The sequence below is a fragment of the Cynocephalus volans genome, chromosome 3 (genome assembly GCF_027409185.1).
Source record: "Cynocephalus volans isolate mCynVol1 chromosome 3, mCynVol1.pri, whole genome shotgun sequence".
NCBI lineage: Eukaryota > Metazoa > Chordata > Mammalia > Dermoptera > Cynocephalidae > Cynocephalus > Cynocephalus volans.
In genome coordinates, this window is record NC_084462.1 from 75,480,630 (window position 1) to 75,493,073 (window position 12,444).

The window sequence follows — 12,444 nt, forward strand, 5'->3', positions numbered from 1 at the left end:
AGAAAATTTCAGATTGTATTACACCATTGTAAAGGCAAATCACTTAATAAAACTTTTGTTTCAGTTTTCTACAAGTACACATATATTTCGGATTATGACACAAAATGTATTTCTTACTATTAGTCTTTTTAAAAAAAAAATTTTTTTTAGTGGCTAGCCAGTACAGAGATCTGAACCGTGGACCTTGGTGTTACAACACCAAACTAACCAACTGGCTAACCACTCAGCCTCTCTTACTATTAGTCTTGGTCATAAAAGTCTAATGCCACTGTCACTAGCCACTGTAGTCAGAGATCTCATACTACATGAACTCCCATGACTTAGTATATCTATCATTCCTCTGGCTACATTTCTATTATTGTTTGTTTAACTCATGTTCTTAAGTAACTGTATGTTTATGTCTTTCTCCCTAAACCTATAAAATCTTGATGGCAGGGCCTGTATTTTACATGCTTTAGAATCCTCCACAATAGTATCTTAAATAAAGTTATGTTTCCAATACTTCTTTTTTTTTTTAGTTTTGACTTTAACTCAGTAACATAACAAAACCATTTAGAAGGTTCCTAGAGTAAGTTTTGAGTCCATACTTGCCTGCAAAGAGATCCTGTGGCTCTTGATCTTGTTCCTCATGGATCCCATTTTCTTTGGAGCCATTGTTGATGGGAAGAAGGGGTGTAGTTCTCTTTGGAGACTGGGGCTTACTCTGAAAACAAAGACAGTCTGAATAAAACAGTTCCATTAAAACACACACATGTGCACACACACAAAACAAATGCAACTTGCTTAGAAAGTGACTTTTAATGCGTCCTTTAGTTGCTCTCAAAGGTGTTTATAGAAAGACAGAATCACTAGCTAGCCAGTTTAATAAGCAGCAAACCATTATTAGTAATGTAAGTGCTACCCAAGTGATCAAGAGCTAAAACAAGTTCATACATTTTAGGGTTAATTTCTAACATCATAACTTTGCTGAAATGCCCTACCCCAAAGCACATGATACTAACATGGGTATGTGTACAGACAGATAATTTTCAAAAGAACCTGTCCATATACATTTGTCTTTTTCAGCTGATGACCTTTATTCTTTCAAATGCTGATGGGGCACATTTTAGTGACTAGGACATCATACTGGAGTCCAGAATTCAAGCTCTAACCCTAGCTTGCTTTGAGGCCTTGGCTAAACTGTTAACTGGAGCCCAGTTTTATGGATATTTCTGACCCACCAGACAGGCAAAGGAAGGTATAACACTTTACATCTAAACTTTGTAAATATAACTTATCTTTTCATCTTTAATTCACACAGACACAATTTTCAACTGTACCCCCCGTCAGGCTAGGAGAATAAAAACCAGTCATGCTTAGCCTAGTGGGCACATGGTGAAAATACAGTCAGTCCATGGCCTTTATTAAAAGCTCAGTGATCAGTTGCAAACAAGGGTGGGGTGGGTCCCCAGACCGGTACCAGAGTGAACAAAGCCAGATTGTGCAGAACATGAACAGAAAGCTGGGAATCTGGCTGCAAAAGCCATGGTGTGGTATTGCAGGGTTTTGAAGTCAGACCCTAAGGCCAAATCAGTTAAAAGACCTGACTTAAGGAACCTTTTTGAAACATTTCCTTAACAAATCTGAGGGAGTCTGTTCCTTGGAGACAGACCTTTTCTGATCCAACTGAACAAAGTGAAATGACAGATCTATTTGGGTACTCTGAATTTGCCATGCAAACACCTTCATCCCAATATTGGGGTCACCCTCTAGAAAAGAATAGATTTATATTAGCAAACAATGCTTCTACTGGAACTTTTCTAAGCTAATAAAGTTTAAAAAGCACTTAGTTGTATATGCTATACCAATTCTGTTAGAGACAGTGGTCCTGTCCTCCTGCTGCTTCCACAATCTTAAAAAACAGAACAAAAAAACCACTGCACAGAGACAGAAGACAAATAACAGGATAAAAACAAAACGAGCATTTCCCTTGCCTCAAACACTGCCAACCACCTTCCTGCACAACCACTTTCTTCTTACACTCTTGTACAGTACAGCAATCTCATAAGAAGCCACCTGATTTCTTTTAATTCACTTCCCAATGACACCAGTCATTCCCAGATGGAGATCTAGGAGAGATTAAAACCCAGTATACAAATAATAATTTGTATACTAATAATTTGTATACATGGGGGAGACTAAAGCAACAAGGAAGGAACAGGTTAGAATTCAGCCACTTTTAAAAATGCCTAGAAGAATCCAGCCCTGAGATATAAAATGAATAAAGCCAGCTTTCCATTTCTGATCTACCATCTAAACTTGGAAGGTTAATGGGTAAGAACATTTTCTGGAGCAGTGTTAGAATAGCAGTCTCTTTCCCTGTACTAATTAGAAAAGACAGACCTTGATGAATGGTATACTGCAGTGACAACTAAAGCACTATTCCTTGTCACTCTTCCCAACCCCCTTCAAGCCCAAACCATAAGTTGTTTGACTAGAATTGATATTAAAACAAAGACCTGTGTTCTCTTGGTATAGGTAATAACTACGTGTGAGAATAGAAAACTGCTCTCAGATATCTTTTGGGACTCCATCCCCAAACCACACATGGCTAAATTCTAAGAGAGCTGAAGACAGTTACGTTGATTACTGTACTTACAACCCTAATTTTTCCTGTATAGTTTTTTTTACAAAATTAATCTTCCACATATGTAAAACTCTGTATCTTGTTTTTTCCCCTCTACCATGCGAGCATTTTCTCATGTCATTAAGAACTATACAAATATCCCACTTTTAGTGACTTAACTCTCTGTCATACGGGTATACTACAACATTATCATTCACATGTTTATTGGTCATTTGAATCCCTATGACTTGTCTTGATGTCCTTTGTCTATTTTTCTATGCTAGGTTAGCATTACTTAGGTGTACATTTTTCTTACATAATAAGTACATTTACCTTCTCTCTGGCATATTGTACAGTACACCTTCCCAACTTTATCTCTTTCATATTTGTTTTATTTTTGCCCTTATCAAATCTATTTTCAGTTTATTTGGATTGGCACTAGACAAATTAAACTTATTTCTTTAGGCTGAAGGGTACCCAGCACACAGCTGGCCCTCGAAGTATATTATTCTCAAATTTTACTTAAAATCAGATTTTTAAAAAACTGAGCAGAACCACTTTTAAGGATAAGAAGTGTACCCATGTCCATGGTATCCCATTTTCACATAATGCTGTTAATAGAAAACAAATCTTCCGTGAGACTTCCATTGAGTCTATAATAATAGCTTGTCATCAAAATAAAATACATACCTCCCTGGGCATTATAACAACATATTTCACAGGCTACGTCTAAGGTTAAAAGGCTAATTTTTAATAAGTATTAAAGATATAATTTATATTAGAAATCTAATTTTGAATCAACAGTTAAAATTTCAGGAATAACTTATTTTGGGAGAAGAAGGGGACATATTGATTACACTGAGTGGCAAAATAATACTAAAAATAAGCCTTGCTTTATAATCTATATTTTAAATACCTCTTAGTAGTCAATAAGTCACATAACTATCCATCTGTTTGAAAGGGGCTAAATTTCTAGGCAATAGATAAAACTATTTTCTGTGATAAAAATAGTATGATTGGGATGTAGTAAATAAAGCCAAAGAACTGCCCTGCCTACTTGCCAACTTCCCCTTGCCCCCCCCTTTTAAAACATAAAGGAAGCATTCTTCTTTTCTTTTTTCTAGCAGATGGATATCCTAGGAGATCCGCAGAGAGGCACTAGAAAGAACTGCTAGCAAAAGAACACTTTTTTTTTGGCAGCTGGGAACACTTTTGTTAAGAGTATTTTGCTAAGGTATTTGTCAACAATTACCAGCCTCAAACCATGAGGCCCAGGCCACTAACACAATTTTCTTAGCTCAAGGAAAGAAAGAGAGATGTGGGCTTGCTGCTCCTCAGAGCTAACATTGCCATTTAGTAGTGAAAAGTATTACTATGATTCTGGGCAACTTCCCTTTAGGTGAACCAGTTGTGATTCTTACTCATGGTGCTTAACTGCTCTTTGCTCCATGCAGAACCCATGCATTACATTCAAGGGACCTCAAAAGGGTAGGTACTGTTAAAATCCTCAACTGCATCTAGAGGTTGAATCTAAATTAAATGCTGAGGTAACACTGCTTCTGGAGTACTAGCGTACTCATTTTTTGAGGGAAAGTTAGTATACTTTATTTCATAAGGAAAGATAGGGCTAAGGAGTTGTGTGATCATACTAATGTAACCACAATTAGGAATAAGTCAACCCCGAGAGCTATACCCAGATGGTAACAGGGCAGCCATGCAGTCTTTAAAAATTATCCCTGGGGGCCGGCCCAGTGGCTCACTCGGGAGTGTTGCGCTGGGAGCCCAGCGGCGCTCCCTCCGCGGGTTCGGATCCTATATAGGGATGGCCAGTGCGCTCAGCACAGTGCGGACGACACCAAGCCAAGGGTTGCGATCCCCTTACCGGTCACAAAAAAAAGAAAAAAAAAAATTACCCTTGGCATAAAATACTGCTCCTTTTGCCACCTTTACTTCTAGAGGAGAAATGAACGAACAAAGCAGGGCAGTGTATCAGTTTTCTATTGCTGCTGCAACAAATTATCACAAATTTAACAGTTCAAGCTATGCAAATTTATTATCTTATAGTTCTGTAGAAGTCCAACACAAGTCTCACTGGGCTAAAATCAAAGTGTCAGTAGGACTATGTTCCTTTCTGGAGGTTCCTAGGGGAGAACTTCTTTCCTTGCCCTTTCCAGCTTCTAGAGGCCATCCAAGTTCCTTGGCTCATGCCCCGTTTCTCTATCTTCAAAGCCACCAATGTTGCATCTCTCTATGCCTTTCTTTCACAGTCATCTTCCACAGTCTCTCTCTCACATTTTAAAGTATCTCTGTTATTACAATGGTCCCACCCAGATAATCCAGCATAATTTCCCTCTTTTAAGGTCAGTTGATTTACAATCTTAATTCCACTTTCAACCTTAATTCCCCTTTGCCACATATCCTAACATATTCACTGGTTCTGGGATTAGGATGTGGATATCTTTGTGGGGAAGTAAGGGCATTATTCTTCCTACCATAGGCAGCAACTTCTCTCCCACCACCATGTTTCAAAAATGGCACTGATGCACTAAAAGCAACTGTGCTTGGGAGAATGGGCATTCAGTGTCCACTGGATTTGGGAAGAGGGTGCTCAAGAAATTAAACTAGAAATTCTTATCTTGGGGTCCATCAGCCACAGAATTCAGGGGGTAGTCTATGAACTTGAATGCGAATAAAATTACAATTTCATTTTCACTATCTTCTAACTGAAATTTAGCATTTTCTTCAGTCATAAAGATAGGCAACAAACCATAATAACAACAGCAGTATCTGAGGCTGTAACTAATAGACATTAGGTATTTTTATACAATATGTAAAAAAATCATAAAATTTGATATAGTTGTTATAGATCTCAAAGTATCATTTATGCTCATCTCTATTTAAAAGTTACTATTCAAAGCATTAAAAAGCACATTACTAATATAAAATTTTTCATGTGTTAGCTGTATTTCAATATAATTGGTTTCCTTTGTAATCTTTTGTATTTTATACATTTAAAAGCATTATTCTGAGAATGGATCCACAGCTTTACTGGATTGCTAATGGACCCACAGCACAAAAAGAGGTAAAGAATTTCTGATATAGGGGGAGAGGGACTAATAAAAATAGAAAAGGGGGAGCTGGAAGGGTGGGGAAAATGAGCCAAAGCTGACCATTGAACTAGTTAAAAGCCATGAGCAAGGCCAGTAGAGACATCAAAATTTAGGTACAGACAGTGCACTGAATTCTGTGGTGTAATTTCCCTACTAAACTTTTTGGGCCTCAAACTAACAGAACTTAGAAGGGCCCAGAAAACTGCAGAAGGATGAGAGTACTAATGGGTGGATTATCTTCTAAACTGAAAAAGCAAATCTCCAGTTTAAATCTGCTCTGAAAGCAGAATGAAGCCCAGCTGTCCGTTTGACTAAACACAAGAATAAGCCTGAAAAAGTAGAGCAACAGGCTTTTCCTGGAGACAAGATACTTATGGCTACTTGCTCTAGCTACCGACCACCCATCAACTACTCATGATTTACGACAAAAGTTACTTAAGACTGCTGATAAGTTTGAGGACTAAGGGAGATTAAGAGTGTTCTTTTTCTGCTCTCCTCTCCTAACGTAATGAACTGCAAATGGCCGAATCATCAGAGCTACCTTAACACCTGAGTAAGGGAAGGGGCAGCAACTACCTACAGAAACCGGAAATCCCACTGCAACTTTTGCTGTTTCTCTCAACAACAGCCCCAAACTCTAATTTTAAATTTTAAGTTGGATTCTTATTAGATTCTTACCATCTTTAAATAAGTCTTCTCCTTTTGTCCAAAAGTGCTCTATAACTACTTTTATTAGTGTTTCCTCCATAACTCTGAAAGCTGGGTCAACTGCTAGTAAAATTCGATGATCAAGAAATCAAGGAGTCTATGTACTTCAGGGAAATCTAAACATATTAGAAATAAAATTTGTTTACTATTTGAGCTGAGCACTAAAGTGTATCTTTGGACATAAATACTCACCACTGACTTTTTCAAGAACATTTTTATCAGAATGTAGAATTTCAACTTCTGATCTTTTGAAAAGATCTGACCACCTTGATGTGATGTTAGTACCAAAAACAAGCATTTGAGGCACTATGCCCATAGAAAATACTAAACACTAGAAGGAAACTTATTCAAAAATATTTACTAATATGAGTAGTAAATGACTAAACCATTAACTAAACTAACTAAGCAATATACCTTTGTTTAATGACACTCTTACATAAATTAACTTTCAGAAGTCTAGTTATGACCAGAGAAAGGCTACTGTCAAGAAACTTATTGAGGATGGGTTACAACTTTGGGAATACCACGATGCGTGTCTTACAGAATAGAGAATTAAAATATTAGTCAGATGGACTATCAATCTCCTTATGGTTAATAAAACTACCAAATTCTGTCCAGATCCAAAGAGGTTATCCTATAAGCACTCAAAAGGAAATAAACTGGTTTTAAGAAGAGCTGAGGTAGGATTGTAAAATGGTGTAACCACTATGAAAAGCAGTATGGAAGTTCTTCAAAAAATTAAAAATAGAACAACCATATGATCAATCCCACTCCTGGGTATATATCCAAAAGAACGGAAAGCAGGGTCTTGAAGAGATATTTGCACACCAAAGCTCATAGTAGCACTATTTACAATAGCCAAGAGGAAGAAGCAACCTGAATGTCCACTGGCAAATGAACACATAAATAAAATATGATATATACATAGGGCTGGCCTGTGGCTCACTTGGGAGAGTGCGGTGCTGATAACACCAAAGCCACGGGTTTGGAGCCCATATAGGGATGGCCGGTTCACTCACTGGCTGGGTGTGGTGCTGACAACACCAAGCCAAGGGTTGAGATCCCCTTACCGGTCATCTTTAAAAAAAAAAAAGATATATACATTCAAAGGAATATTATTCAGTCTTAAACAGGAAGGAAATCCTGTCACATGCTACAACATGGATGAATCTTGAGGACATTATGCTAAGTGAAATAAGCCAGTCACAAAAAGACAAATACTGCATGATCCCACTTATATGAAGTATCTAAAGACAAATTTATACAAACAGAAAGTTAGAATGGTGATTACCAGGGGCTTGGAGGGAGGGGGTTAAGGGGGAGTTATTGTTTAATGGATTTAGAGTTTCAGATTTACAAGATGACAAAGTTCTGGAGATCTGTTTCACAACAATATGAATATACTTCACACAACTGTACACGTAAAAATGATTAAGATGGTAAATGTTATGTGTTTTTTAAACCGCAATTTAAAAAAACAGCTGATTTGCCCCCCTTCACCCCATACATGTATTGTTGATCACAGATTTAGGGCCAGATGCTAAAAAGACTATGTCCTTTCCCGTCTAAATGCTAATATATAATTTATAGTTAACTCTCTGTATATTGTCAATTAGGAGCCAACTGCTGTCCAAGACTTATGAATACCAATAAAAGTTATATTGTTCATTAATCTTCAATACCAGTAGATATAAATAACTGACTAATCAAAGCCTAATTATTCAACATACGATATTTCAAGTCCCTTGTTATTCCTTTTTATCCTATTTCAGTTTTTCCAGACATTTCTCTAATCACTACAGGGTTTCAATTCAAGAATATGAGTAATGGGAAAAAATTCTAATTGGTCTGATATATCATCAAAAGAGTTGCTGGATTTGGCCAAAATCTGAACTGAGGATATCATTTATCTATGATTTCCTCCTTCCGCTCAGTATGAGAAAAGCCTCCATAGTTCTTCCCTTTTATTTAGAGAGCAAATCTAATTGTGGTGCTGGCATACTGCTAAAGAGAGACGGGCATATATACAAGAACTCCTGGGAAGGCAATTAAAACTTCAATTATATTGCTTTTTTTTTTTGGTGGCTGGACAGCTGTTAAGCAGATCTGAACCTCCGACCTTAGTGTCATAACTCCCGACTCTAACCAACTGAGCTAAACGGCCAGACCTTCCTATTGATTCAATTCTGATCACTCAGGTTTACAGATTCATAAACAAGACAAATGAGGTCAAATGAGGTATAAAAATATGTATGCCATTTATCTTTTCTTCTTTTTTTGGGGGGGGGGGCAGCTGGCCAGTACAGGAATTAAACCCTGGACCTTGGTGTCATCAGCACCACATTCAAACCAACTGAGTAACCAGCCATTCCCTATAGTCTTTCGAACATGGTAATTTTAAGAATTAGGAGAGCCAAAAGAATGGCTCCAATTCAGTCTCAATTCAGTTTTATTAAGGGATTAATTCTATCCCAGAACTAAGAAAGTTTTAACTAAAAAGACACATACCTGAATTCAATTCCACCTCAAGGATTCAGATAATATATTTAGTTTTAAACCTTTTTATTTATAGGCCCACAAAGTAAAAGGCAGAAAGAAGACGAGGTCTTAGGTATTCTTAAGAATCAGACCTTCCGCAAGCTGGTTTTCCATTTTAAAGCAATGACTTAGAATTATTATTATTATTTTTTTTTTTTTTAAAAAGATGACCGGTAAGGGGATCTTAACCCTTGACTTGGTGTTGTCAGCACCACACTCAGCCAGTGAGCGAACCGGCCATCCATATATGGGATCCGAACCCGGGGCCTTGGTGTTATCAGCACCGCACTCTCCCGAGTGAGCCACGGGCCGGCCCTTAGAATTATTTTAATAATTCTTTTAACTTCAGTCTCTCCCATTCTAGTAACTGGTGTATAGATTCTGAGATGCATATCATGGGCTGCTCTTTCGATTAGAAATCAAATCACATTTTTATTATTGTATTAACAAAGCCTCTTGGGCTGTAAAAGAGAGCAGATGCGATGGTTAACAGCAGCAGCTGTTATATCAATGTCCAGGCAATTACACACATACTATAAATTAGTTTTAAATTTTACATGCCTCAGCTTTCCAGTTCTTCAATAACCATTTCTTTGCCTCCAACAGGCAACAAAGCACAACATGAAGATTAACTTAAACCAATAAGATGCTATTGAAAGTCACGAAGTGCCTACTTTGATGGCTTTTAGCTAACCTTATTACTAGTTTTGATTTAGATAAACTGTATTGCCTATTTTTTAGGGTCGATCAACTTTCCTTATCAATTATTAGTTTTGTAAGTTTTTTGATTCCACTTTACAAAATGCTCAACAAATACAGCTGAAATCTTCAAAACAGTTTATTACGTGGAAGGAACTATTCTAAGTGCTTTAAAGGTATTCTAATTTAATCCTCACAATAACAGTGGAGCTAAATACTATTATTATTCACATTTTATAGCTAAGGAAACTGTAAAGAGTAATTAAGTACCTTGTCCAAGGTTAAGCTAGCAAGTTGTAGAGCTTAGATTTAAATCAGGCTTCAAAGCCTACACTCTTAATTACTTTATTCTTCAGTGTTGCTCCTTAAAATAAAGAAGTGTTTTAATCCCCTATCTTCTCTGGCTCACAATTAGAGCATTTATTGGAATATAATTTGCATCCGATAGTTATTTAACAAGACAGTCACAGTTCAACAAGTGAGAAATTGTTGGGGTCTTGGCTTCCTGAAAATTAACATCAGGGCAGGGAGCTTGAAAAATGGCTTACGAGTGGCATTTTAGTTTCCTTCGCAACTCAATTTTCCTGGATCAAATCTAAACAAAAATAATTATACTTTCTGTGGTAGAACAAGGTCATTCTGACCCCCTCCTCCTTCCTCTAGCTGGAAATCAGACAAAGGATTTTTACCATCTTACAAATGAGAGGTACTGACGCCTCCATAAGGTAACTTGGTGAGATCAATCAAATCATAGCCTCCTGAACTTCTTAGAGAACCCTAGAAAATAACTCCTCACCCTTCCAGGTCCCTTTTTGGAAAATAAAACAACATTTGCCTATACGACCAATCACTTTCAGTGATTTAGATACTCAGTCTAAATATCTATCATCCCAGAGGTTACCAACAGTAGCTATTCTCCATGACTTATGGGAGAATTACTAAAGGAATAGACTAAAGATTTACTTTAAATGGGATACAGAAAGACTAATCTCAATTAGCGGCAAGAATTATTATCTCCCAGAATAACAGATTCATTAGACAGTTTGAGCTGTTATATTAGTATCAGCAAGCACTTCATGAGCTAGGATTATGGACACAATTCCTGAATACAGTACAGGGAACATTCTAACGACTGTCACTCAAAATATCTCCAAAGTACATCACCAGCGGTTCCAAAACTGATTACTGATTTCCATATTCCACAGATAAGATTAGTTTTTTTCCAATACCTAACTTTTATTAGAAACCCAGATATTACTGTGGGAAACACCATTTCCTCCTCACATTTACAGATTTGTTCTCAGTGAGGTACTTGGGCACTTTAACTCATCCCTTTAAAAGGGACAAATCTTTCTGGTCTATGTAGTGATTTATCTGGCCTTCTCTCAATAGGCCTCTGGTCCGATTTTCCTAGGGATCAGAGGCGAAAACCAAATTTTTACAGACTAAGATCCAGAAAGGGTCTTTAGTAATTACCGGTGAGAGTGAGTGCAGAGCTCAGGAAAGGATATGTGAGCGGGTCAATATCCCGAGCTACTCCTGATAACATCATTCATCCTAGGAGCAGTAAGGCGTGTGAAAGGAAGGTCTGCATCCCATCCCCTTGGACCGGACCAGCAAAACAGCCCCGTGGATCGTTGGGGTCACCACAAGGCAGGGCCAAAGAACGGCCTCGGCTCTTGGCTGTTAGGGACTTCGGCAGCAAGCCACCACTCCCCTCACTCCTTACTCTTCCCGCCCGGGGCCAGGAAGCCAGGCCCTACGGCTCAGAGCTCATCCAGGGCCCCGGAGTTCAGCCTGCTGACACCGAGGAGAGGTCTCACAGGGCCCACTCTGCCCAGCCTCCCCTACCCTCGCTTAGCATCTCTTCCCTCTTGGGGCGCCCTCCCACCCGCTGCCCCGAACGGTGTGAACTCACGGCCGCCGCAGCGCCGGTGAAAATGTCCTCCCCCTCGGTGTCGCTGTCCCCAGCCTCGGGTTCTGACCCCCCGGCCGCCCCCTCGGACTCCGGCTCCAGGCCGGGAAAGGGCGGAGGGAGTCTCTCGGAAGCGCTACAGCCTCCACCACCCGACGCCATCTTCCTCCACCCGCGGCGGAAGCCGCAACAACAACTTTATAAAGAGATAGCGCCGCGAGCAAAGCGTTCCAACGGTGCGAGGAGTGAGAGGCCCGCGACAGACCCTGCCGGACCCGCGGGGCGGGGGCGCGGGGGCGGGGCCTAGGCGCCGAGGGCGGAGCGCGGCCGGGGCCAGCGGCCGAGGCCCAGCAAATCCAACCCCTGTACCTCAAGCGCCGAGATCTTAACGAGGGGACCAGAAGGGCAGAAAAGGAGGAGGTGGGGCTGCTCAGGTTCCCAGGGTCCTTTGTGCTCTGGATAGCTTTATCTAACAGGCTTCCAAGAAGATTTCGTTTGAATAAAGGAGTATGTAACTAAAAACGTTTCCTCTGTACACCACCTACACCAAGCACGGTGCCCTCGGTATCTTTTTGGACAGCTGATTGGTACAGGGAACTGAACCCTCAACCATGGTGTTGCAAGGCAGCACTCTGACCAACTGAGCTAACCGACCAGCCCAACAGTAGGTATTTTTGATTGACTTCCTTGAATAGACTGCAGAAAAGTTTTGCCACTTATTCCTTGGACAATTTTCAGTTAATTCATTCAAGAAATATATATTGAGCATCTACTGTGTGCCTGGAACCTTGCTATGTGTTTGAGATACAGAAATAAAGAAGTTCCTGGACTACGAGGTGCTTGCAATTTAATGAGGAAGACAGGCATTT

The 12,444-nt window shown here is 39.3% G+C and overlaps 1 protein-coding gene across 1 annotated transcript in view; it reads right to left on the reverse strand.

The window, feature by feature from the left end:
- SNX1 (sorting nexin 1) overlaps positions 1–11,765 on the reverse strand; it is a 33,478-nt gene extending 21,713 nt beyond the window's left edge. Inside the window, exons 1-2 of the mRNA XM_063089374.1 lie at positions 11,579–11,765; positions 592–703 (exon numbers count right to left, since the gene is read on the reverse strand). Of these exons, the coding sequence (XP_062945444.1) occupies positions 592–703; positions 11,579–11,737 (271 nt within the window). The 5' untranslated portion in view covers positions 11,738–11,765. The remainder of the gene's footprint in view (positions 1–591; positions 704–11,578) is intronic.
- Positions 11,766–12,444: the final 679 nt, after the last annotated feature.